Source organism: Carcharodon carcharias, chromosome 3 (assembly GCF_017639515.1).
Source record: "Carcharodon carcharias isolate sCarCar2 chromosome 3, sCarCar2.pri, whole genome shotgun sequence".
Classification (NCBI taxonomy): domain Eukaryota; kingdom Metazoa; phylum Chordata; class Chondrichthyes; order Lamniformes; family Lamnidae; genus Carcharodon; species Carcharodon carcharias.
The window spans coordinates 173,142,665-173,170,358 of NC_054469.1; the positions used below are offsets into that span (position 1 = coordinate 173,142,665).

Below are 27,694 nucleotides of genomic sequence, written 5' to 3' on the forward strand. Positions count from 1 at the left end.
TTTTTTTTTAATGAGGGATGGTTGTTGCACACCGAATACCACACTGTGTCCTAGCTGATTGAGGCCTTGATCCAATGGCAAGGGCACTGAAAGATGATTGGTGGCCAGGCTCTGCTGTGAGGCATTAGCAAGTTCTGACACCTTGTGCCACAATTGAGAGCTGTCTCAGACTAGCCACTTCCCTTCTTTGACCTCTGTCTTTAATTTCTGGTGCTAGACCATCCACCAATATTCATTACAAGCCCACCGACTCCCGCAGCTACCTCGACTACACCTTCTCAGAGCCTGCTTCCTGTAAGGACCATCCCAGTCTCAGTTCCTTCGCCTCTATCGCATCTATTCTGATGCCACTTTCCAAAACAACGCTTCTGACATGTCTTCCTTAACTGAGGTTTCCCACTTGGTGATTGACAGGGCCTTCAACCGTGTCTGATCCATCTCCCACGTCCCTGCCCTTGCACCTTTCTCTCCCTCCCAAAACCATGACAGGGTCCCCCTTGTCCTCCACTTTTCATCAAAGGATCATCCACTGCCATTTCTGCCAACTCCAGCATGATGCCACCACCAAACACATCCCTCCCCCACCCCAGTCGGCATTCTGTAGGGACCGTTCCCTCCAGGACACCTTGGTCCACTCCTCCATTGCCCCCAACACCCCGCCCATGACACCTTCCCATACAATCTCATAAGGTGTAATGCCTGCTCCTTTACTTCCTTACCTCCACCCCCTCACCATCCAAGGGCTCAAACACTCCTTTCATGTGAAGCAGTGCTTCACTTGCACTTTCCTCAATTTGGTCTGCTGCATTCACTGCTCCCAATGTGAGCTCCTCTACATTGGAGACAACAAACGCAGACTGGGTGACTGCTTTGCAGAACACCTTCGGTCTGTCCGCAAGCATTACACAGACCTTCTGTCACTTGCCATTTCAATACACCATCCTGCTCTCATGCCCATGTCTTGGTCTGCTGCAACGTTCCAGTGAAGCTCAACGCCAACAGGAAGAACAGCACCTCATCTTCCAACTAGGCACTTTACAGCCTTCCAGACTTGACATTTGAGCTGAACAACTTCAGACCATGAACTCTCTCCGCCATCCTCACCCCTTTTTTCAATATTCATTTTTACTTTATTTCTACTTTCATTGTTTTATCCTCAGCTTTCAGCCTATTTTTGATCCTTTTTTTCCCTCACTAGCATCCTGTTTCTTCCCCCCGCCACCCCCAATCCCACTAGGGCTCTCTATCACCTTGTTTATGTTGTTCTTTCCAAAGTGCTTACTCTGGTCTGGCCATTATCATATGCTGCTTTCTACTGTCACCATTAGCACCTCCTTTAGCCAGTACCACCACCATTAACACCCCTTTGACTTTTTGTTTATGACATCTTTTGCAAGCTCTCCTTTGCCTCCACCTATCACTGGCCTTCTATCCATCTTCACCTGTTCCACCACCACCCCCCCCACCAATAGTATATATTTCACCATATTTCTACTTCCCTTTGGCTCTGAAGAGTCATACAGACTTGAAACATTAACTCTGTCTTTATCTCCACAGATGTTGTCAGACCTGAGTTTTTCCAGCATTTTTTTGTTTCATTTTTAAATGTGCCTTGTGGTCCTACTGGCATGCTGACACACTTGCTTATTGAACCAGGGTTGGATTCCCCTGGTCATGGTAAAGGGATTTTAAAAAATGTGTTCATGGAATGCAGGCATCACTGTCTAGACCAGCATTTATTGCCCATCGCCAATGCAAGTCAGACCAGGGGGTGAGGTGACTCCAATCAGGCCTTGACTAGGGGGGAGGGGGCACGATGAGCCGTAATCAGGGGATGTGAGGAGACCCATGGTGGGCGATAGTTGCCCAGAAGCTAGAATTGATTTTAATTCTTCTAATTCTTTCTGGGGAACTGCGATTTAAAATTGCATTTTCAGATGGTTCCCAGTGCAGGGCAATTGTCTATTGGAAGTTTGCACTTCCCAGGCAATTGCTGTACAAATCTTATCTGGGAACTTCCAGAGGTGGAGAGCCCAGTGCCTCTTTGGGGTACCCCCAGATATGATACCCTGGCACTTGTAAATTACAGCCCATTCTATAAAAATAATGCATTGATGAAGTTCAGGATTCATAACTAATTCACATCTTTTTTTAATGGGAAAAACATTCTTTGATTGTAATGGGGAAAACTAAAAGTAACTTTTTTTAATAAAGGGAGGGAAAGAATTAATAACCATTTGTGCCATGCACCAAGTGTCTTGCTCCAATCCATACTTCTATTTCTTTTTAATTTAAATTCAAAAATTAAAAATATGCAATTTGGATTCATTTCAACAGTGTTTGATTAAACTAATACAAACTGTTAAATTTAGAAAAAATCATGAATTTTGGTTTTTTGCCCTCAAAATTCTCAACATTCACCTGTATTCAAACTCTTCAGGTCTCAGAACATACATTCCTTCTGAGGGTTTGCAACACCAACAAGATTTCAAAACAGCAGAGGCCCACATGTTAAATCCCCAACTCCTGAGTTCTAAAACTAAACTGCATTGCTGTGGAGATGAACTGAGGGAGGCAAGACTCTTTCCCAATTGGAACAGGTAGAAGAGAGCGAAGACAGCAATCCCAATCTCTATAATGATCCCTGCCATAAACCATTCATACCCTTTTATTGACTGGCTGGGACTTGGCAGTGGTGTGGCCACTGGCCATCAACATTTCACCCTCATCATTGGCAAGAATGACAACACAAAGCAAGGTGCCAAGATGGCACTTTAACTCTACATCAGTGGAAACCATTGACTTGGAGAGGAAATAAAATTAATTCGCTTCGACAACTGAGTAATTTCTCTCTAGTACTGCACAGAACCTCTGCTGCTTTCTCACTCTAGCCTTCTGTATAAGATCATTCTGATAGCATACTAGTGGGGTAACACAATCAGTGATATGTGGGAAAAGGAAAGATAACACATTACCATTTCTTCATTCATGACAAAATACAACAAGGTACATTTTTAACAAAGCAGCAACTTCATATGGTTGAATACCTTACATGGTTATTGCTATGTGGACGTTTTAGATTTTACACAGCCAAAATTATGCAGCTGCACAGAATTCAAAATATATCTATCAAAATGAAATTTGATTGTTAATTTTAAGCAGCACAGTGTAATAAACAAATGTTTCAATAATGTTTTCTAATCTTCAACACTAACATAAACCTGCAAAAGGCATGTCAGATGTATTAAAAACACATGAAAACCCAAAATGCAAACAGAAAAGGCAGCAAAATGTCTCCAGTTGCAGGCATTACAATTATCCCCTATAATAACTAGTTGATGTGTGCACTCTGTCTGCTTAGAGTCCGAATTTCTAAAACAGGACTTGAGGTCTGAAATGCATCTGCTTCGTAGCATTGTTGGACAATGCTGTCTTTAACATCCACTTGGATTTCATTCTTTGTACATACTGCATGTCACGTTCTCTTCTCTGTGATGCTGCTTTTGCTAGTAAGGAAAGAGACAAAAACCACAGGTTTATTTGCTACTTTAGAACCACATATTATAGAAAAACGTCTCTATTGCTAATTCTGCTCTAGAAAAAGAGAACAAAGCTACAACATTTCCAACAGGAAATAATACTTTACCAAGTCTACTTTTACTAGAACCGTGAGATCCCATAAAACAACTGGAATTTTCACAATTCAGATGTTCCATGACCCACAAGACACATTCAGGTAAACACACCGATAGCTCAGATTACTGTTTCCCTACTTATTTAATGCACTGTCAGTGGCAAAACACAAGATTCTTCCGAACAACAAACCGCAATGAAGATTCAGTGCACTTTACAGCTTTCCAGATTCAGTTTAACAACCTCTGACCTGCACCTTGTTTCATATTTTGCAGGTTTTGGTTTTACTCTTTTCTCTAATTTTCACATGTCACACTGTTTATCATTCTTTCGTTCAAACCTCCTACAGGCATCTTTTGTTTCATTACTTGTTCCATTACCATTCCCTTCAGCCTTGCACGACTAATTCTTTTGTCATTTCATCTCTCCCGTCTGCTACCCTGTTTATCCCCCACTCTCCTCCCTTACACTTGCTTAAAATCTATTACATTTCTAACTCTTCCCAGTTCTGATGAAAGATCAGTAGCCGGAAATGTTAACTCCATATCTCCCTCCACAGATGCTGTCCGACCTGCTGAATGTTTCTAGCATTTCGGTTTTTAATTCAGATTTCCAACATCTGCAGTATCTTGCTATGACTTACCAAGCTCACTTGTCCAGCCTAACGCCTTGTACTGCTGCATCACTCTACCTAATACACGGGTCCCAGTGGCAGCCACCGCTCTAGACGTACCAAAATGTTGTTTATAGTACCTCAGTAATGATCGATGACCAATTTTGGCACCTGTGGGATTTGAATAGAGAATGAAAAGATTTTAAACATGGTCAAATTAGTGGCAAGTGAATATTTCAGTTTAATGCAATGCAAATAGTTTTAATCTGCATTTGAACCATTTCAATCAACATCTGTATGCAGTTTATAGCCAGTTTACAGCCAAGTAAAATATTTTAATCCAAATTAATACGCACTTCAAGTGTTCTTCTTTGCTGTACCTCAGGTAAAAAAACAAATTTACACAGTGAAATTGACCAAGTGTCCGCGACAAAATGAACCTTAGCACTGGTGAAAACCATCTATAACCTCAAACAGTTGCTTAAGATCATCTCCTAGTAAATGTTCTTGTTCTTTCTACATTAACTTGATCTCCATGCTTACATCCAATAATACGCTAAACGGTAGTGGTTATTCTCAGCTCTGCGAAGTAGGTGGAAGCATCGTAAACACTTTCACTTATGGAAAGGCGCATGGGTAAATAATACTACCAGTTGAGTCTCAAAGAAGACATGCCATTCTAAATGACAGGTCCAAATTCGTATCCATTGGACCTCCCGCTCAACATGACCGGACAGCCTTGCTTGAAAGTAAGTTTAAACAACACTTGCTGGACTTGTGTAAGAGCAATGAGCTGCCACGTGGTTCGTCCTCATGGCTTGCTGCCTCCGTGGATGTATGGGCTGCCCAAGACATACAAAAGTAATGTCCCTTCACGCCCTATCTTATCTATAACTGGTTCTGCACAACATGAATTGGTCAAATGCTTGGGTGAATTGTTATGACCAGTTTTGAGCAAGTTTTCCCACATACACAGTGAAGGATTCCTTCACATTTGCAAAGGCCACACAGGACTTGCATATCGATAGCAACGCCGTGTCCACGTGCTCAATAGACAGTGTCTTATTTGGTGAAGCTAGCAATGCTATACACAGCGATAGCACCTTATAGCACTGCAGCTTCAAAATGTCCTTAGAGTCACAGTGCTTCATCCAAAAGACAACAAAGAAACATCCCCAATGTGTCAGCCTAGATTTTGTGCTTAAGTTGATGGTGAGACTTGAACTCTCATCTCTTCGACCGGGGAAAAAGTGTTCACAACTGAGCTACACTGACACTTAGGTTAAAAAGTTAGTCTCTGGATGCAGCCATAATGCTAGGTCTAAGATTTGTATACAAATTGAAACTTTAATTGGCAATAAACTTGCATCCAAGTGGGCTAGACAGTACAGTAGTGGTATAATGCTTAACCACTTGCTGAAAATAAATATTACCATGTTGCCATTCTTGCAGTAGTGTGGTTCAGGAGTGAATCTAACACCAAACGAGGGATTTTATGGAGGCATCGGGGTCTTGCCTGCCGACTGGACAGCCGGCAAGAAACTAATGTTGCCTCCTACAAGAAGGTCTGCCTGTATTAAGTACCTCTCAGGGATCAATGACACCGGAGCAGAGATTCACCCACCAAGAGCTACCAGCCAATCTGAGGCTGGTAGATCTTTTGCTAAGCAGCTTCATCAGGGAGGCAGCAGCTGCTGCCGGAACCCATTGGAGGCCCAGATTGAAGAACAACCCAGGCCGCTTTTGAGTCATGGCAGGAGGGGTTTCATGAGTGGGGGATCACAAGAGAGGGGGGTTGGCAATAAGGGCATAGGAGTAGCACAGAAGGACTCTATTCAGCCCATTGTGTCTGTGCCAGCTCACTGCAAGAGCAACTCAGCCAGTCTCATTCCCCCAGCCTTTCCCTGTAGCCCTGCACTCCTTTGACAGCATCTTCCAAATGCACAACTTATATCACTTAGGAGAACAAGGGCAGCAGACACATGGGAATACCACCACCTCCATTTTCCCCTCCAAGTCACACATCATCCTGTCTTGGAACTATATTGCCATTCCTTCACTGCTGTTGGGTCTTAATCCTGGAATTCCTTTCCTAACAGCACTGTGGGTATATCTACACCACATGAACTGCAGTGGCTCAAGAAAGTGGCTCACTGCCACCATCTCAAGGGCAATTATGGATGGGCAACAAATGCTGGCCTTGTCAGCAAAGCTCACATCCCTTACTGAAAAATTTTTTAAATTGCATAGTAGAGGGAGGAAAACAGTAGTGAGAAAGAAAGGGATAATCAGAGATGGAACCTGTCTGACACAATCTGTGTAACAAAGACATATCAGGACTGGATACAAACCAGAAGGAAGTACAAGCTCCATTGTTTCCTCATCATATTCCAGATTCTTGGTTGGTACTTCTGCAGTTTTCATTTCAGCATAATCTCCTTCTTTATGATCAGGATAACTATCCCTATACATATAGAGAATCAAAAAAACAAATTCAGCAATTGTTTTTATAATAGTCATTATACTGGGATGCAGTGTTTGATTTGAGGTCACTTCTAATCTTTTTCCTTTGCTTATTTGCACTAAAATTTTAAAAAAGCATAGCCAGTCATTGCATTTAAGTTAGTGTTTGTTAATTGACAAGAAAACCTGAAATAGGGGTTTCCCAGTATTCTTGCACACAGATGATCAAAGACACCATGGTGACTGGTATCACTATACCCTTCAACCTTCCTACCTTCTATAATTTCAGATTCTTCCACTTACAGGAACTCATCCAGTCCATTTTTGAATACCTATAACATGTCACCTCACAGCTTCAAGACAGAAAGCAGATATTTAGTTCCAGTCATTTCTCCATCCACCATCACTTTTGAAGGGCACTTATGCCCCACTTCTGAATAGAACGGTCTGAGCTGCGAATCAATCCCAAGTTAGCATTAACATCACCTTACAATTAGCTAGAAGATGCTGCACAAGGTTTCAAAAGGGAAAGCTGGATCATCTCAAACTGTATTTGCCTCCCACTTCCATAACAGTGCACAAAATATTCAGTTCTATTGACACCAATTTAGTCATATTTTGGTTACTTTAATGTGTTCATTGGACATTAAGGTAGCAAAGCTTCCTACAGTTTTCATAAAAATTATAAGGAAAATGAATGGTAAGCAAACGAGTGATTCAAAGAGGACAGCAAAAGCTTGATCAGAAAGGTGATTTTTAAAGTAAGTCTTAAAAGGAGAAAAGGAATACAGATAAGAAATTCTTGTGTGTGCAGTCTAGGCAGCTAGTGGCACAGTTGCCAAATGTTAGCATGAAAAGTGTGGGAATTGTACAAGAGACAGAAATGGAAGGAATTCAATGTTCAGAGTAGGTGGTGGGGGGTGTTGGGAGGTTGTGGAAATGATTGGAGGCAGTGGTTGGGGGGGGGGGGGGGGTCAGAGCAGCAGGATTTGGGGGTTTAATAAGTGAGTGAAGGGTTGGGTAGAGAAGCTAAGCAAGCACAGTACTGCTAAACTAGGTAATAAAGGACAGGTAATGAAGGAAGATGGTGTGGTCTCCCAGAGATGTTGAGAAGGGATAATGTACCAAGGTTGTAGTCACAGAAAATGCTATTTGTGACTTTTGTTAGGGCAATTTCAGTGCCACAGAATGGTGAAAACCTAATACGATGGATGCAAACAGGGAGTTTCAGGAAAGAAACTGTTGTGATTACCCTCCAGGTAAGGATGGTAGACAGTTTACAAGTTGGGAAATTTTTATTTAGGCCTTCACTTTTATTGGTCCAAAAGGTGTAAAAGAAGTCAAATGGTCAGAAGGCTAGAACAAAAACATTTAAGCAGGAGTCACACTGAGTGCGAAAACACACGGCTTGCTGTGTGGGAATAGGGAGATAAAACACATTTCAGAGGCACAGAAATTTAGAGCAAGACAAAATAATTTAGCACCAAGGCCACCATTTGGCCAGACACTATCTCCAGAGTGTTTACAAGCTGACAAGTGTTAAAGCGTGGGAGACTGAAGGTCTTGGAACTTTGGTGTGATCTGGTGTCAACTGACATCATTTGTAACTGGAACTTTCAAATGAGAGAGATGCAACAACTGGGTTAATTCAAGTCTCCATAGACGTTGCTGTGAAAAGAACGTGTAAGGAAGAATCGCTTGAGGGGAGAAGCAGGCCAGTAGAAGGGGAGAGGTTTTCAGCCAGAGGATGTTTGGGACCATCCCTCAAGCAGAGGTGGGTTACAGGAGAATGGGGCTGGCAGAAGGGTCAAACGTGTACATGCCACATTGGTTGGTGCAACCAGGAAGTGCTAACATGGAAACCATGCTTCTGTTGAGAGCACAATGGTAACACTGCTGTGCTTTAATATTACTTTTCTCTTTATTCTTTCATGGGATGTGGGTGTCACTGGCAAGGCCAGCATTAGTTGCCCATCCTTAATTGCCCTTGAACTAAGCATTTTGCTAGGTCACTGCAGAGGGTAGATAAGAGTCAACCCCATTGTTGTGTCTGGAGTTACATTAGTGAAGCAGATGGGTTTTTAACAACAAACAAACAAATAAATGAATAAATAAATCACTGATAGTTGCCATGGTCACTATTACTATTACTGAGATTAGCTTTATATTCCAGATTTATTAAGTGAATTTAAATTCCACCAGCTGTTCCGGTAGGATTTGAAGCCATGTCCCCAGAGCATTAGCCTGGGCCTCTGGATTACTAGTCCGGTGACATTATCACTACACCACTGTCTCTCCTGAACTTTTTTGAAATTCATTCATGGGATGTAGGCATCGCTGGCTAGGCAAGATTTATTGCCCATGAGAAGGTGGTGGTGAGCTGTCTTCTTGAACCGCTACAGTCCATGTGGTGTAGGTACACCCACAGTGCTGTAGGGAGAGAGTTCCAGGATTTTGACCCAGCAACAGTGAAGGAACAGCGATATATTTCCAAGTCAGGATGGTGAGTGACTTGGAGGGGAACTTCCAGGTGGCAGTATTCCCATGTGTCTGCTGCCTTTGCCCTTCTAGATGATAGTGGTCATGGGTTTGGAAGGCACTGCCTAAGGAGCCCCGGTGAGTTTCTGCAGTGCATCTTGTAGCTGATACATGCTGCTGCTACTGTGCGTCAGTGGCGGAGGGAGTAAATGTGGATGTGGTGTCATTTAAGCGGACTGCTTTGTCCTGGATGGCGTCAGGCTTGTGTTGTTGTTGGTGCTGCACTAATCCAGGCAATTGGAGAGTATTCCATCACACCCCTGACTTCAGCCTTGTAGATGTGCATGAAGTCTTACTTATACTGAATAAACTATAACCATTGTTACAATAAGGATTATCACTTTGAAACTTGGAAATTAGGATTTAAACACTTAACTGACTCCCAAGACCCCGACTTTCTAACATTTCTAACATTTCTAACGCTTTTTCCTAAATTGTTTTTTTGCTTCTTCCAGTAAATTGCGTCTTCTTTCCTCCTCATACTATATGTTCACATGTTCAAGGGCCTTGCAGAAGAAAGAGGTTGGACACAGGGTGGCAGTTACAAGTACATAAAGGCTAAGGTTGGGATGATAGCCAAAGGAAGTGAAGATAGTGCCCAAGGAGAGTTAGCAGTTACAATAACAGCTATCATGGAGACCAAGTTGGTGGTCATAAGAGCATAAGACAATACAGCCTGTTGAGCCTGCTGCGCCAGTTATGATCATGGGCTTCAACTTGACTTTCCCACCCATTCTCCATATCCTTCGATTCCTTGAGTAGCCAAAAATCTGTCCCTATCTCAGCCTCAAATACATTCAATGACTGCACATCCACAACCTAAGGGGTAGAGAATTCCAAAGATCTACAACCCTCTGAGTGAAGAAATTTCTCATCTCAGTCCCAAATGATCAGCCCCTTATCCTGAAACTGTGCTCCTTTGTTCCAGATTCTCTAGCCAGGGGAGACAATGTCTCAGTATCCACCCTGTCAAGTGTCTTCATAATCTTGTAGGTTTCAATAAGATCACCTCCTGTTCTTCTACACTCCCAAGAATATATACCCAATTTACTCAGCCTCTCATCCCAGCTGCACCGCCTCCAATACAAGTATCTCCTTCCTTAAATATGGGAGACCAAAATTGCACACAGTATTCCAGGTGTAGTCTCACCAAAACCCTGTACAATTGTAACAAGACTTCTCTTTTTTTGTACTCCAATCGTCCTGCAATTAAGACCAAAACATTTCATGGGAATGGGGTTCAAATGTTTTGGACATGACAAGCTTGGGAAAGGTGGGGTAAATATACATAAGTGCTAAAGTGCATGACAGGGAACAAGTGTGTGTCTGCATCAGTATGTTGAGGGCTAAAGTGGAAGAGAAACTGGTTAAGGGAGTAAGGGGAAGCAGAGGAAGCTGCAAAGGCAACTGAATAAATAGTTCTTGAGAAGAAATCCTCAAGATCCTCACATTTCTTGTTGGATGCAAAGTGGGGGCAAAAGGAGAAAAGTTTAAGGAAGTGGTTGATAGTAGCAAAAAGAAACCAGGAGCTATCTCTGCCCTCCAGGATAATCATTGAGTAGTAGTGGGTGGCTTTGACGGAGGGGAGTGAGGCTCAACATTGGCTGATGTGATCAAAGTTAATTGTGTGCTAGGTGCCCCTCAAGTTGTTTCTCCTTGTTCAGAAGAGCAATAGTGGGAGAAATTAAGAGAAGAATCTGCTGGGAATACGGGTATCAAATGCAGATGAGAAGACAGGGCTTTGCAAATTAACAGTTGCAGAAGCATTGTCATAGAGTCAGAGGTCTACAGCACAGAAAAAGGCCCTTCGGCCCACCGAATCTGTGCCAAACAAGTACCTAACTAATATTCAGGGTATTTAGGACGGACAGACAAAAAGGAAAAGGCGGTGGGGATGCAAAAGGAAATTAGCACAACGGTGAGGAAAGATATTAGCTCTGATGTGGAATCTGTATGGGTAGAGCTGAGAAACACTAAGGGGCAAAAAACGTTAGTGGGGGTTGTATACAGAGCCCCAAACTGTCGTGGTGATGTTGGAAATTAGAGACGCGTGTAATAAAGGAGCATCTGTAATTATGGGTGACTTTAATATGCATATAGATTGGGCAAATCAAATTAGTAACAATACCGTAGAGGAGGAATTCCTGGAGTGTATACGGGATGTTTTTCTGGACCAATGCATTGAGGAACCAACGAGAGAACAGGCCATCCTTGACTAGGTATTGTGTAATGAGAAAGGAATAATTGGCAATCTAGTTGTGTAAGGCCCCTTGGGGATGAGTGGCCATAATATGATAGAATTCTTCATCAAGATGGAGAGTGACGTAGTTGATTCTGAAGCTTGGGTCCTGAATCTTAATAAAGGAAACTACGATGGTATGAGGCGTGAGTTGGCTATGATGGATTGGGAAACGTTACTTAAAGGGATGACAGTGAATAGGCAATGGTAAACATTCAAAGAGCGCATGGGTGAACTGCAACAATTGTTTATTCCTGACTGGCGCAAAAGTAAAACAGGAAAGGTGGCCAAACCATGCCTTACAAGGGAAATTAGGGATAGTATTAGATGCAAGGAAGAGGCATACAAATTGGCCAGAAAAAACAGACCTGAGGATCGGGAGCAGTTTAGAATTCAGCAAAGGAGGACCAAGGGATTGATTAAAAAGGGGAAAATAGAGTACGAGAATAAGCATGCAGGGAACGTAAAAACTTACTGCAAAAGTTTCTGTAAGTACGTGAAGAGAAAAAGATTGGTGAAGACAAATGTCGGTCAGAAACGGGAATTTATAATGGGGAACAAAGAAATGGGCTAACCAACTAAATACATACTTTGGTTCTGTCCTCACAAATGACACTAATAACATACCAGAAATGTTGGGGAACAGGGTTTAGTGAGAGGGAGGAACTGAAAGAAATCAGTATCATTACACAATACCCAGTCAAGGATGGCCTGTTCTCTCGTTGGTTCCTCAATGTATTGGTCCAGAAAAACATCCCGTATACACTCCAGATATGGTGTTGGGGAAATTGATGGGATTGAAGGCCGATAAATCCCCGGGGCCTGATAATCAACATCCCAGAGTACTTAAGGAAGTAGCCCTAGAAATAGTGATGCATTGGTGGTCATCTTCCGAGATTCTATAGACTCTGGAGCAGTTCCTACAGATTGGAGGGTAGCTAATGTAACCCCACCATTTAAAAAGGGAGGCAGAGAGAAAACGGAATTAAAGACCAGTCAGCCTGATGTTGGTAGTGGGGAAAATTCTGGAGTCCATTATAAAAGATTTAATAGCTGAGCACGTGGAAAACAGTGGCAGAAGTCCCACATAAGAGATTGGCGAGTAAAATTAAAGCGCATGGGATTGGGGGTAGTGTATTGAGATAGATAGAAAACTGGTTGGCAGACAGGAAACAAAGAGTAGGAATAAACAAATCTTTTTCCGAATGGCAGGCAGTAACTAGTGGGGTACTGCAGGGATCTGTGCTGGGACCCCAGTTATTCACTATATATTAATGATTTAGATGAGGGAATTAAATGTAATATCTTCAAATTTGCAGATGACACAAAGCTGGGTGGGAGGGTGAGCTGTGAGGAGGATGCAGAGATGCTTCAGTGTGATTTGGACAAGCTGAATGAATGGGCAAATGCATGGCAGATACAGTATAATGTGGATAAATGTGAGGTTATCCATTTTGGTAGCAAAAACAGGAAGGCAGATTATTCTTGAATGGCTATAAATTGAGAGAGGGGAATGTGCAACGAGATCTGGGTGTCTTTGTACACCAGTCGTTGAAGGCAAGCATGCAGGTGCAGCAGGCGGTAAAGAAGGTAAGTGATATGTTGGCCTTCATAGCCAGAGGATTCGAGTACAGGAACAGAGATGTCTTGCTGTAATTGGTGAGACCACGCCTGGAATAGTGTGTGTAGTTTTGGTCTCCTTATCTGAGGAAGGATGTACTTGCTATAGATGGAGTGCAGCAAAGGTTTACCTGACTGATCCCTGGGATGGCGGGACTGACATATGAGGAGAGATTAAGTCGGTTAGGATTATATTCACTGGAGTTCAAAAGAATGAGGGTAGATCTCATAGAAACCTATAAAATTCTAACAGGACTACACAGGGTAGATGCAGGAAGGATGTTCCCGATGGTGGAGGAGTCCAGAACCAAGGGTCACAGTCTGAGGATATGGGGTAGACCATTTAGGACTGAGATGAGGAGAAATTTCTTCACCCAGACAGTGGTGAGCCTGTGGAATTCGTTACTACAGAAAGTAGTTGAGACCAAAACATTGTATGCTTTCAAGAAGGAGTTAGGTATAGCTCTTGGGGTGAAAGGTATAGGGAGAAAGCGGGAGCAGGCTATTGAGTTGGATGATCAGCCATGATCATAATGAATGGCGGAGCAGGCTCAAAGGGCCGAATGACCTACTCCTATTCCTAATCTAATCCCATTTTCCAACGCTAGGCCCATAGCCTTCTATGCCATGGCATCGCAAGTGCACATCCAAATACTTCTTAAATGTTAAGAGGGTTTCTGCCTCTACCGCCCTTTCAATCAGTGAGTTCCAGATTCCCACCACCCTCTGGGTGAAAAAATTCTTCCTCACATCCCATCTAAACCTCCTGCCCCTTACCTTAAATCTATGCCCCCTGGTTATTGATCCCTCCACCAAGGGGAAAAGTTCCTTCCTGTCTACCCTATCCAAGCCCCTCATAATCTTATACACCTCAATCATGTCCCCCTTCAATCTCCTCTGCTCTAGGGAAAATAACCCCAGTCTATCCAATCTCTCCTCATAACTAAAACTCTCCAGCTCAGGCATCATCCTGGTAAATCTCCTCTGCACTCTTTCTCGTGCAATCACATCCTTCCTATAATGTGGATTCCAGAACTGCACGTAATACTCTAGCTGTGGCCTAACCAGAGTTTCATATAGTTCCAGCATAACTTCTCTGCTCTTATATTCTGTGCATCGGCTAATAAAGGCAAGTATCCCATATGCCTTCTTAACCACTTTATCTACCTGTCCTGCTACCTGAAGGGACCAGTGGGCATGTACACCAAGGTCCCTCTGATCCTCAGTACTTCCCAGGGTCCTACCACTCATCATGTATTCCCATGCCTTGTTTGTCCTGCCCAAGTGCATCACCTCACGCTTAGCCAGGTTAAATTCCATTTGGCGCTGACCAGCCCATCTATATCCTCCGGTAATCTAAGGCTATCTTCCTTACTATTTACTACCCCACCAATTTTTGTGTCATCCACAAACTTACTGATCAACCCTCCTACATTCAAGTCTAAATCGTTCACATATACCACAAACAGCAAGGGACCCAACACCGATCCCTGTGCAGTCCCAATGGACAGAGGCATCCAGTCACAAAAACACCCCTCAACCATCACTCTCTGCTTCCTGCCACTCAGCCAATTCTGGATCCAATTTGCCAAATTGCCTTGGATCCCACGAGCTCTCACCTTCATTATCAGTCTCCCGTATGGGACCTTATCAAAAGTTTGCTGCAGTCCAAGCAGGCTACATTAATGCATTGCTCTCATCTACACACCTGGTCACCTCTTCGAGAAATTCAATCAAATTGGTCAGGCATGACCTCCCCTTAACAAAACCATGCTGACTGTCCTTGATTAATCCCAATCCTGTCTCTCAGAATTGCTTCCAATAGTTTCCCCACCACTGAGGTTAGACTGACTGGCCTGCAGTTCCCTGGTTTATCCCTTCCTCCCTTCTTGAATAACAGGACCACATTGGCTGTCCTCCAGTCGTCTGGCCAGAGAGATATTGAAAATTATTGCCAGTGCCCCTGCTATCTCCTCCCATGCCTCACTCAATGACCTGGGATATATTTCATCCGGACCTGGAGATTTATCTACTTATAAGCGTGCCAGACCAGTTAGAACCTCCTCCCTTTCTATGCAAATTTCTTTAATTATATCAGAGTCCTTCTGCCTGATTTCCAAACCCACGTCGCCCCGTTCACTTGTGAACACCGACACCAAGTATTCATTTAGAACCCTAGCTACGTCTTCTGGCTCCATACACAAATTACCACTATGGTCCTTAATAGGCCCTACTCTTTCCCTGGTTATCCTCTTACTCTTAATGTACTTGTAAAATAACTTTGGATTTTCCTTTATTTTACCTGCCAATGTTTTATCATGCCCCCTTTTTGCTCTCCTAATTTCCTTTTTAAGGTCCCCCCTACACATTCTATACTAGGACTTCTGCTGTTTTGAGCCCTCGGTATCTGCCATAAGCCTCCCTTTTTCTCTTTATCCAATCTTGTATATCCCTCGACATCCAGGGTTCCCTGGATTTGTTGGTCCCACCCTTTGTCTTTACTGGAATATGTTGGCCCTGTACTCTCCCTACTTCCTTCTTGAATGAGTCCCACTGCTCTAACGCAGATTTAGCTAAAAGTAGCTGCTCCCATTCCACTCTGGCCAAATCATATTTGATCTTTTCTAAATTGGGGGAAGGCCAATTTTAATCTCTGATTTCTGGCCTATCCTTGTCCTTTTCCATAACAACCTTGAATCTAATGGAGTTATGATCACTACCTGCAAAACGCTTCCCCACTGACACCTCTGCCACTTGCCCGGCTTCATTCCCTAAAATTAAGTCCAAGACCATTCTCTCTGTTGTAGGATCTTCTACATACTGGCTTAAAGCCCTGTCCTGGATGTATTTTAAGAATCCGCTCCCTCTAAACCTATCACACTATGACTAACCCAGTTAATGTTGGGGAAGTTGAAATCCCCCACTATTATTACCCTATTATTTTTACACTTCTCTGAAATTTGCCTGCATATCCGCTCTTCTATTTCTCTCTGACTGTTTGGGGGCCTATAAAACACTCCCAGTGATGTGATTGCTCCTTTTTTGTTTTTCAGTTCTACCCATATGGCTTCATTTGAGGAACCTTCTAAGATGTCATCCCTCCTTACTGCTGTAATTGATTCTTTGATCAATATTGCAATACCCCCCTCCTCTTTTATCTCCTTCCCTGTCTTGCCTGAAGGCCCTATATCCTTGAATATTGAGCTGCCAATCCTGCCCTTCTCTCAAACATGTCTCTGCAACAGCAATGACATCATACTTGCACATGTTAATTTGTGCCCTCAGCTCATCTGCCTTATTTGTCAGACTCCTTGCATTGTGGTGAATGGAAGACCAAAGGCTAGGCAGTTCGGATTCTAGGAGTGTGGTTATAAGCAAACTAGCTTTTATCCATTAACAAATGTTGAGAGAAGTGGCATTGAGGGAGTTTTGAAGAATATGGTTGGTGAGGGATACAGGCTGATTGGTCCAGTATTGGCTTAACAAGGTATGAAATGCTAATCCTTTTAGAAACTTAGTGTCCTGGTTTCCACTGAAAACATTTTCATTTCCCTGAAAAATGGACAACTGTACATAAGAGTCAAACATTTTCCAAACCTCAAAACTCCTCAGAATTATTTGCTATTACCTAAAGTCATAGAAGTCTGCAAACTCGATAGCAGCATCTCCATCTGTGAAGAGTTTACAATGGCTGCTGTCAACCATATGAGCCTGGACAGCCTCTGTCGAGTAAAAAGACCGCCCTTTCTCATTGCACCACAGGCAGACGTTTCCCACACCAACCTTTTCTCCTGCAAAATTAAAATTGCATGCATCACAATCAGTCTCAGCTATCTGGTGTTAACGTCGCAAACCTGTTGCAATGAAGTGCATGCTCTAGCTGTGAGAACAGTATTACTAATTGGGGAAAGGTTACGGCATTATTCTTAAGTATATATAAGAACATGCATTATGGGGGGTGGGGGAAGAAGAGTCTCTGCCTGTGTTCCCTGTGAACAATCTACATTAAGGAAATAAAAACACAAAAGGTTGGAAAAACATAGTACATCTGGCAGCAGCTGTGGAGAGAGAAACAGAGTTAATATTTCAAGTCCAAATATGACTCTTCTTGGGTCATTTTGGACCCAAGACTTTAACTCCATTTCTCTCTCCATAGCTGCTGCAAAAACTGCTGAGACTTTCCAGCATTTTCTGTTTTATTTCAGATTTCCAGCACTCCACAGTATCTGTTCCTATGTTAAGGAAAGACTGGCCTCAGATTCTTCCTTTGCTCAGTGAACGAGCAGCGAATTATAACTTCTGGTGCTATACGAACCTCATCTGAAACACCTTAGCATCTCGCCAACCTCAAGCTTTGAATCAAAAGATTTAAGAATACTCTCTCTCGCTCTCTACCAGTGTGTATTTCTGAACTACAAAATAATTAAGGTATTGTCTTGTAATAGTTAATTCATTACATACTAAAAATGGTAGATGGGTCACAACACTTCTCTGAACATCAAGTGCAACTATGGAGCAACCTAAGTTTCTGAATGTCAAGTCATCCTAGTGACCCAAGAGTGAAACTGTCAATTAATGAGCAGCTGACTCAATCCTTAGCAACCAGATTGAAATAGATTAATTTGCTCCAAATTCTCGCAGTTTAAACTGAATGTCAATGTTGCACCATTGTTAGATTGGGCAGAGAATGACTCAATGAGTTTGTCAAGTGTCCTCAATGCTACCTTTGCTTGGTAATTCTCCAGTGACACAGCTGAGATGGAAATTTTAGCAACAGAAGTCAAGTTCTACCAGTCTGTATCACTGCACAAAGGGGGCTCAATAAAATGCAATAACCAATCTTTCAGTTAACACAACCAATTTGCTCATCTTACATCAGGCAAAATTTGCAGCAGTGACACTTCATCAAATTTTCCTTTATGGCTTTTTAATAAATAGGTATCCATGAATTTCCTATTAGGTACACAGTCAAAATTTATCCTGGATTCTTAGAGTACTTACCCAGGTACTTTATCAGCCCCCTTAGATCCACTAAATATTCAATATCAGGGATAAAAAAACTATGGGACTTTGTCATATGATCCATATTTTTCACCAGAGAACGAGAGTGGTGTGAACAGAATAAGCAGTCGGTGATTGGAATGGTGTCAGCCAGAGAGTCCTCACTCAGGTCTTTATCAGCTCGGCTCTCCTCACCCTTCAAATCATCCTCCATGTCACTGACCGAATCCATATCCTCCCATTCACCTAGTGGAAAGAGCACAAAGTGCAAACCAAAGTCACTTTTAAATCATTTTCTGGTACTCTAAGTGTTTATACTTGGAATCAGCTTTGAAACAAATGTATGAGTAATAGATTCAGAACTGGCAATGCTTTTCTCAGTCAAATGACGAGTGAAATTTGGACCAATTTAAGAAAGTCACAATTATGTGCAGGATTGCATTGCATCAAATTGGAATTACAAAACTAAGCAAATCTTGTCTTGCTATTGAGCTACATACCTCTTAATGAGAAAGACAGTTAGATATTTACCTCGAAGTTATATACCTTAATGCCACTGCAGCTTCTTCAGTGGATCAGTAGGTAAAGGAACTAACTAAGGTCAAAGTAAACCATAAATAACAAGGCCCCAGGTTCTCAGCTGCGATTAGATGGAGTAGCACTCTCACCTTCAAGTCAGAAGGTTATAAATTTAAGTGCCACTCCCAGAAGGCTCGAACACAAAATCTAGGCTGACAGTCTAGTGCAGTAATGAGGGTATGCTGAAGTGTCAGATGTGCTGTACTTCAGCCAAAGAGTTAAATTCAAGCGTGTATGCCCTCTCAAGTGAATGTAAAAGATCCCTTTATAATGTGAAGATGAGCTGGGGAGTTCTTCTAGTTGTTTGTGCAGACAGTATTAGACAACAATGATGATGACACAATCATAGTCCATTCAACCACCAACATTCATTGTTAAGGTCAGTACTTGAAAACCCTCTTTTGGATGATATATCAGAGGGCTGCTAGCACCCATGTAATTGTATCACAAGTCAGCACCTTCAGCATAGCTGGGGATTGGGGCAGGGGACGGAGCTTCAATTAATAGCCAGTTGACTACACGCATAAAATAGGTCCTATTTCCCCCCACCCCTCCATTTTGGTCAGTAGGGTATATTTAACAAAAAATGGAAATCTCTCATGAGGTATCTCCATAGGATGGGAAGAGGGATACAGACCCCGGAAATGCAAAATGTTTTAGTTGACGGGCAATATGATCGGCGCAGGCTTGGAGGGCTGAAGGACCTGTTCCTGTGCTGTACTTTTCTTTGTTCTTTGTTAAGAATCACCAAATCAAGCTAGTGAGAAATGCACATGTGGTGATCCCATTTCCCCAATATACCGAGCTTCCAGGTAATGCCTTCTGGCAATTGCCATACAGATGTATCCTGTATTGTATTCGACAACAATCTGTAACCTCATGGCCCTGCATATCCCTCACTCTACCATCATCAAGCCAAGGAGTCAACTTTGGCTCAATGAGAAGCACAGGAGGGCATGCCAGGAGCAGCAACAGGCGTACATAAAAATGAGGGGTCAGTCTGGTGACACTACAACATAAGACTGCATGCATGCAGGTTCTGTTGAAGAGTCATACGGACTCGAAACATTAATTGTATTCCTCTCCGCAGATGCTGTCAGACCTGCTGAATTTTTCCAGGTATTTTTATTTGTTTTGGATTTCCAGCATCCACAGTTTTTTGCTTTATTATAAACATTCATGCCTTCCACTACTGGCGCACAGTGGCTGCAGTATATGTATCATCTACAAAATACACTGCAGCAACTCAGCAAGGCTCCTTCCACAGTACCTTCCAAACCCACTACCTTTACCACCTAGGACAAGGGCAGCAGATACATGGGTACAACACCACCTGCAAATTCCCCTCAATGCCATGCAACAATCTGACTTGGAACTGTATCACTGTTCCTTCGCTGGGTGAAATTGCTGGAATTCTCTTCCTAACAGCACTGTGGGTGTGCCTGAACCAGTTGCAGTGTAGCAGTTCAAGAAGATGGCTCACCACCACCTTCTCAAGGGACATTAGGAATGGCCTTGCCAGCAATGCCTACATCCTGCGAACAAATAAAAAAATGGTAAGGAAATAAAGACTTGGGATCAGGAAGGCATTGCCTGGAGGCTAGGTGTAAGAATACATGTACAAATATCCAAAGTTTGGTGCCTTCCGCATGGTGAAAGGATCATAAGGCAGCTTGTGATCTCTGAAGCACAACCGTACCAGTATGTATGACAAGTGGGACGCAGTAACACAAGGATGTGTCTCAGGTTTAGAGAATCAATTAAGTAGTCTCAGGTAACATATAACATAATGAACAGTGATGGCCTCATAATGGCCTCAGCTACCAGACAAGTTGGTCATCTACTCGGCTATTCTGTACTATGGCTTTTCTTCCCAATTTCTTAATCTCTAATGTAAATGCAGATTATATTACTAGGAGAGCGCTCATTATTGAGAACACCTTTGCATGATGAGAAAATACAAGATGTGATAGGCGATAAGATTAAACAAAGTTTTTAAATAATTGAGGCTGCAGAGTATCACACAAGGATCAGAAGCTGACAAATACCACCCATTTTCTCCAAGATGCTAATGAAAATATATTTAATGTACAAATATTAATTAGAGTCTGCACAAGCATAAGAGTAGAATCATTTTGTGGTTGTTTGGGTGCACTCACTGATCTATCAAACCGGCCACATGTCAGTCATCAGTGAATTGCTAAATGAGCTAACCTGCATTTAGGGTTAGAATTTTTCTTAAAAGTATACAGTTGAAATTTTAATGCAGCGCAAATACTCTACACAGCATTATTAACATATAAGAAATAAGATGCTTATTTGTCATTATTTACCATCATCTTCATCTTCCACCACTATTTCCTCCTCATCCGAGTACTCATGCTGCTCCAATTTTATGGCTTGTTGTTCTAACCAGAGTAACCGAGGAGGCTTATCAGGCTTTTTCTTGCACTGTTGCAGTTGTTGGCTGCTAACTCTGACTTGTGACTGAGTGCTTCCAGTTGCCGGGACAACAGTCCTTTTCCTCGTCGAGGGCGACAGTTGGGCCTTTACAGCCTGTTGAATGGCTGTATTCAACGCATCTTTGTCCATTCTCTCCTTATTTAATCCCTTCTCCACGTTTTTCGCATTGAGCTTTTCCAACTCTTTACTTGCAATGCCGGTGGCCTTCTTTTCTGTGTCCTGGTGTTTCTTGGATTTCAAATGGTTGTCGTAGGCATTGAATGTGGCAAATCTTTTGCCACAAGATGTGCAATCTGTAGCAGTCCCCTTGTTCTGCTCTTCTACAGCTGCTCTCTGGGCCAGTACACGTTCCTGAAAGTTCTCAGCTGTGACTGGAGGCATGTCGGCTACTTTACGCTTCAGGTTATACCTGTGCCAGTCTGTTTTGTAGTGTGATCTCTGAATCTCAGCATCAGCAAAGGCCACCCGACATGTGATGCAGGTGTAGGAAGACATTGCTTAAACAGAAAGAACATTGAGAATTTAGGAAAATAAATTAATTCCACCATTCAGTCACAACATTAAGAGAATCTGTATCTATTTAGTGCCTTTCACAGCCTCGGGATTTCCAAAAACTTCTCATATCTAAATTTGAGAAAAAAAGCTTTTGTTTTTCATGAAAAATCAAATCCAGAGATGCAAACACACTATCCTTGCTGTCAGCATGATTTTCATCACTCAACCACTGTCGGCTGAATCTATAGCTGCCGAGGTCCAAAACCCTTGAATTCTCTCCTTGAATCTCATTGCCTCTCTCTTCTCCTTAGAGAAGCTCCTTAAAGCTCTTTGGCCAAGCTTTTGATAACCTGTCCTAAAATCTCATGTGGTTCAGTGTCAAACTTGTCTAATAACACTCCTGGGACATTTTACTTTAAAGATGCAATATAAATGCAAGTTGCTGTTGTGGCACATGCTGCTGTGAGATCACTGATGCAATTCTCCTCATAAATCTGTACAATTTACGTAATTTTTTAACTGCAATGGGGTCAAGCTTCTAGAAGGCTCCAAGTGGATTGCAAGTAGACATATCCAGGTGTGTGAAAACATTTGAAATTCAATAGGCATTCCCACAAGCACAAACTCATGACAATGGCTTCCCTGGAGGTGTGAATAGCACTTTTCTATCTCCCCAAACCTGGGAGAATGGGAACCATTCAAGTTAATGGCTGAGACATTTAAAAATTTAATTACCTTGGCTAAAAAGACAATGGATGGGACTATGTCCCCACAGCAAGGACTAACCCAGTACCTAATATGGAAGCACAATTTGACAGTTTGGGATAGCAGTCATTTTGTGCTAAACAAAAATAAAAATACCTGGAAGAACTCAGCAGGTCTGGCAGCATCTGTGGAGAGGAACACAGTTAAGGTTTCGAGTCCGTATGACTCTTCAACAGTCATTTTGTGCTTTTGGCTTGTATAAAGGGGACTCTAAGAAGACATTTTGTGTGGCAGTATGAGGGACAATAGCAACTTACAACTCTCAGCTGAAACACCCATGAATCACATGAGAGAGCTGGTATTCCCTGCCATCAAAGTAAGGCATCCAGAAAAATCAGCCCTGGGCTGCTAAGAAACCAGGCAAGTTTCCAGTGTCAGTTCTTGCAGTCTCCAGCAAGGAAAGGAGCCATTACTCTCTCCCAGCATGAGCAGGTAGAGCAGTACCTATCGAGTCCACCTACAAATGAAAACTCCTATTCATTTGGTAGCACAGAATTTGAGTATTGTTGAAAAAAAGAGACATTTTTTGTTGACACTTTTCGCCTTGTCCTGATGAGTGCAAGATGAAAAGCTTAGACAAAAAACATCTCTTTTTTTCAATGAAACTCCTACTTTTCAACTCCACAAGCCATCACAGCTACTAAATCAAACCTCAAGTTTCAACCCCTTCAGTTTGGAAAAAAGGAATTCAAGCAATGGGCCCAGAATGATATCTCACAGAGGCTGATTTGAAATCTCATCTTTAAGTATCTTTTTTCCTTTTTCTGCTTTTAATCTCTGTGTCTGTATTTCAGCAATAGTTTTGGAATAAACTAACCTTTATCTTGTTTAAGAATAAAGCTTGACTGCTAGGTTATTCTTAAATTGAATCACAAGATTAGACACACAAATTCTTAGATCATGGATCACTTTGCGGAAACACCTTTTATGTGGTTGTGACACTGGCTGTACTTAAAAGTTGATAAATCACCAGACCCAGATCAAATTCATCTAAGGATACTGAGGGAAGTAAAGGCGGAAATTGTAGAGACACTGGTCATAATCTTTCAATCCTCCTTAGATTTGGGGGTGGTGCCAAAGGACTAGAGAATTGCAAATTTTACAAAGAGGGATGTAAGACTAAGCCTTCCAATACAGATCAGTTAGTTTAATTCTGATGGAAAAGCCTTTAGAAACGATAATTAACTGTCACTTAGACAAGTGTGGGTTAATTAAGGAAAGCCAGCATGGATTTGTTAACTTGCTTGAACTTTTTGATGAGATAACAGAGGAGACTGATGAGGGCAATGCGGTTGATACGGTGTACATGGGATTCCAAAAGCTATTTGTCAAATTGATAATTGACAGACTTGTCAGCAGTTACAACCCATGACATAAAGGGGACAGTGCTAGAATGGATATGAAGTTGGCCAAAACTTAAAGAGTACATATACAGACTGGTGGAAAGAGTGGATGTGGTAGATGAAATTTAGTGCAGAAAAGTATAAAGTGATATTGGTAGGAAGGACGAGCTAAAATAAACGATAATTCTAAAGTAGCAGAGGGCCCTTCAGGGTATGTACACAAACCGTTGAAGGCTGCAAAAACGGTTATTAAAGCAGATCCTGGGCTGTATAAATTGAGGCTTAAGAGTATAAAAGCAAAGTTATGGCGAACCTTTCTAAAACACTGGTTCAGCCTCATCTGGTGTGTTATGACCAGTTCTGGGCACTGCACTTTAGGAAGGATGCGAAGGGATTAAAGAGGGTGCAGAAAAGATTTATGAGAATATTTTCAGGGCTGAAGGATTTCAGATATGTGGATAGATTAGAGAAGCTCAGCTCCTTTGAGAAAAGCAAAATTGCTAGGTGTTCAAAATCATGTTGGGAGTCTGAACAGAGTAGATCAGGAGAAAATGTTCCCATTGGCAGATAGGTCAAGAACCAGAGCACAACAATTTAATATGAATGGTGAAAGAACCAAAAGACAACAGGGGAATTTTTTTTCAAAACGGTGGCTTTCAAAAGGGAATTCGATATCCAAATAGAAAAAAATTGCAGGGTTACAGGGAAAAGGCAGAGGAGTAAGATTGGCTGAGTTGCTCTTGCTGAGAGCTAGCATGGACATGACAGGCCAAATGGCCTCCTTCTGTACTGTAACATGATTTTATATTTGCTGAGAGGGACAAGGGGGCAGGGGTTTCAACAGCATAAACTGAACAGAAATCTGGTAGATCTCAGTTCTTCCCCAAATTGTAACAGCTCTCCCTTCCCCACCCTGGAAGACAGAATTTTTAGACCAGGTTTTCAACTTTTTTTTCTTAATTTTTAAACATTTAGGGATTAAATCAGTCTAATTGCAAGTCCTGTTAAAAAAAATGTTGTTAATTATCTGTACTCTTTTTAAATTCCAGGTTGGTTTGCTCAAGTTTTTGTGGTTCTCACCTTAACTCTTTCCAAAATCACCCAGGTTTTTGGACCAAATACAGGAAATGCTGGAAAAGCTCAGCAGGTCTAACAGCATCTGCGGAGAGGAAAAAAAAACAAGAGTTAATGTTTTGATTCCGTATGACTCTTCTTCAGATCTGAGTTCAGGGTTTTTGGATTGATATTTTCCCAGTGGTGAAGTTTTGTTTGAAAATTAAAACGGGGGGGGGGGGGGGGGGGGGCGGCTGGAAAAAAGACAGTTTTTAAAGATCCACAACAAACACTGCCCTTCCAAAAGTGTAGCACTTGATAAGATGCTTTAGCAACATAGCATCTGGCACAATCACCCCAGATTGAATTGATGATGTATAACTTGAAACCTTAAAATATGTTTTAAAAGTCACAGGTGGGGATCCTCAACAGAATGCCTCCCTTAAGACTTTCTATCACATTATAACAAAGAAATGGGAGCTATGGTAAGGGGTGCCCACCTTACATAATATTAGCAGTGAATGCATTATTAAGGATTCTTAATACTTCTGTCTCACCATCCAGATTGAGTTATTTTGAGGACACTACAAGGTTGGTGGGTATAAGTAACAGTCATCGCCGTATACTTGAATGATCATATACTTGGATTTTCGAAGCCTTTGACAAGATGTCATATAAAAAGCTACTTTATAAGATAAGAACCCTGTAGGCATCCTAGAATAAGCAATTGTCTGCATTCTCATGGGAAGAAAGAACATAGGAAGAATGGGCCAGTCAGCAGCTGATCTACATCTAAATTCCACTTGTCCACCTTTGAAATGTCCAATGATACACTCACCCAAGGAAAAAAATCTACCAGCCTCAATCTTGAAAGTTTCATTGACCCAGGAACTATAGCCTTTTGGGGGGAGAGTTGTAGATTTCCGTGACCATGTGAGTGCAGTGTTTCCTGATTTCGCCACCAAATAGTCAAACTCTAATTTAAAGATAATGCTTCGTTAGAGAAAATAATTTCACTACATCAACCCTATCTAACCTGATCATCTAAAGACTAAAATAAAATACTGTAGATGCTGGAATCTGAAATAAAAACAGAAAATGCTAGAATTAGCAGGTTTGGCCTGTGGGGAGAGAAACAAAGATAGCATTTCAAGTCTATGACCTTTCATTAGAACTGGGGAAAGTTATAAATTTAATAGGTTTTTGAGCAAGCAGAAGTGTGTTTGTGTGTGTGGGGGGGGGGGGGGGAGGGTGATGTTGGGGAAGGGAACGTAGGAGGAATAACAAAAAGGAGAGTGGAGTGTGGAGATCAGGCAAGATTAGATTACACAAGTTTCATGGTGTAAAGCCAAAGGGAGGGGTAATGGGACAGAAAATGTCAAGAGGTGATGTGAATGGCAGGATCCTGAACAGCTACCATTCAAAAACAAAATGAGAGAAACATGAGGGGGAAAAAAACGAACCATCAAAGAAAAATGGAACAAAACTGGGACAGTGTTTATGATTCAAAACTGTTGAACTTAATGTTGAGTCTTGAAAGCTGTAAAGTGCCCAGTCCAAACTGGATGCTGTTCCTCATTTTGTGTGGAGCTTCACTGGGACATTCCAGAAGGCACTTAAACATCATGATTAGGTCACCCCTCAATCTTATTTATGCAAGGGAATACAAGGTTGTTATGAATATTTATGCTAATGTATGTAACTGGTTAATAACAAGAATATCTGCAGGAATCATTGGTAGAACAGCTGCTTTTCATTATCTCTATTCATAACCTGGATGAAGATATTGGGGAACTGCCTATGAACTCAATGACAACACAAAGATTTGACCTAGTTAGAACTTTGTATCTAGAGATAACTGGGGGGGGGGGAGAGAGAGAGAGAGAGAGAATAGATCTGCATCTATGGCAAATCACATTCCGTGCTAATAAATATTAAAGCACATGTGGGACTAATGCCAAGCACGTGTATATAGCACAAGGTTCCAGTAAAAGCAAATAAAACTATTACAGGGACATGTTCGACCTCACCTATAATATTTGGGGCGAAACTGGTCTTAATTGGCGGTAACGCATGACAAGAAACAGTCACCGCTTTATAGGCCGCCCCTGATATCGTTTTCCTTGAAGCCAATCGCCACTGATATTTTTGCCAGGGGATCAATTACTGCAAAGAAAAGCAAGCTACAGTATTCGGGAAACCTAAATCTGTCGAAGGGTCATGAGGACTCGAAACGTCAACTCTTTTCTTCTCCGCCGATGCTGCCAGACCTGCTGAGTTTTTCCAGGTAATTCTGTTTTTGTTTTGGATTTCCAGCATCTGCAGTTTTTTTGTTTTTAACCTAAATCTTTTACTGCCATGATTGCGAGTAACACGGATGGAGGTTCAACAGCAAACAATTTACCCGCTGTGTTCAGCTGCTAGTAATGGCTTCAGGCCTTCGCTCCAAACGGAGAAGCAGCAAAAACAGCTCTACCTCCCCTTCCAGACACCGCAGCTACTGCCCATGCACCGCCATCCACTTCCTCCAACCACTCTTCCCACAAATCCTCCGCCGCCGGACGTCGGTGCCGATGCACTGCGCCTGTGCCGAGTCTGAATCCAGATACATTTGCTGTTTGGAGCTTTAATAGTGTATTTTTTTTAGTGTCCAGACATTCCAGTTTTGTTGGGACAGTCCCAGTTTTTCATTAGAAGTCACTGTGTCCCGACAGTTTTCTCCAAAGTACATAAATGTCCGGAGTTTCATCTTTTCTGGCTTTCGCACAGCGTCTCTGCACTTTCCCCGATTCTCCACCACCCTTTACACTGGCAATAAAACAAGTTTGTCATCAAAGCAAAGTCTCCTAAACTGTGTGAGCTCCTTGTCATGACCAAGGATCATAGCTC

General features: G+C 42.1%; 1 protein-coding gene across 2 annotated transcripts; it reads right to left on the reverse strand.

The window, feature by feature from the left end:
- Positions 1-2,135: 2,135 nt before the first annotated feature.
- Positions 2,136-27,362, reverse strand: znf622 (zinc finger protein 622). Of its 2 annotated transcripts, XM_041184704.1 has the most exons (9): positions 27,210-27,352; positions 25,644-25,781; positions 24,833-24,911; positions 21,020-21,646; positions 18,108-18,353; positions 16,735-16,897; positions 6,598-6,710; positions 4,277-4,417; positions 2,136-3,506 (listed from the first exon to the last, which is right to left on the reverse strand). In XM_041184704.1, the coding sequence occupies exons 4-9, from the start codon at positions 21,642-21,644 to the stop codon at positions 3,373-3,375; spliced, it is 1,422 nt and encodes a 473-aa protein (XP_041040638.1). In that variant the 5' UTR covers positions 21,645-21,646; positions 24,833-24,911; positions 25,644-25,781; positions 27,210-27,352; the 3' UTR covers positions 2,136-3,372. The 2 variants fall into 2 exon arrangements, with proteins under 2 accessions (XP_041040638.1, XP_041040637.1); XM_041184703.1 differs by lacking the exon at positions 25,644-25,781 and having other exon boundaries at positions 27,210-27,362.
- Positions 27,363-27,694: the final 332 nt, after the last annotated feature.

What these genes read in the sequence shown, in the direction of transcription:
- znf622 (XM_041184703.1), bottom strand. Translation starts at nt 21,644, where the DNA reads ATGTCTTCCTACACCTGCATCACATGTCGGGTGGCCTTTGCTGATGCT. An exon ending in GGGGCTGATAAAGTACCTGG is followed by an intron (nt 16,898 to 18,107) that starts GTAAGTACTCTA and finishes TTAATTTTGCAG; the next exon opens with GAGAAAAGGTTGGTGTGGGA. An exon ending in GGAGCTTGTACTTCCTTCTG is followed by an intron (nt 4,418 to 6,597) that starts GTTTGTATCCAG and finishes CAAATCCCACAG; the next exon opens with GTGCCAAAATTGGTCATCGA.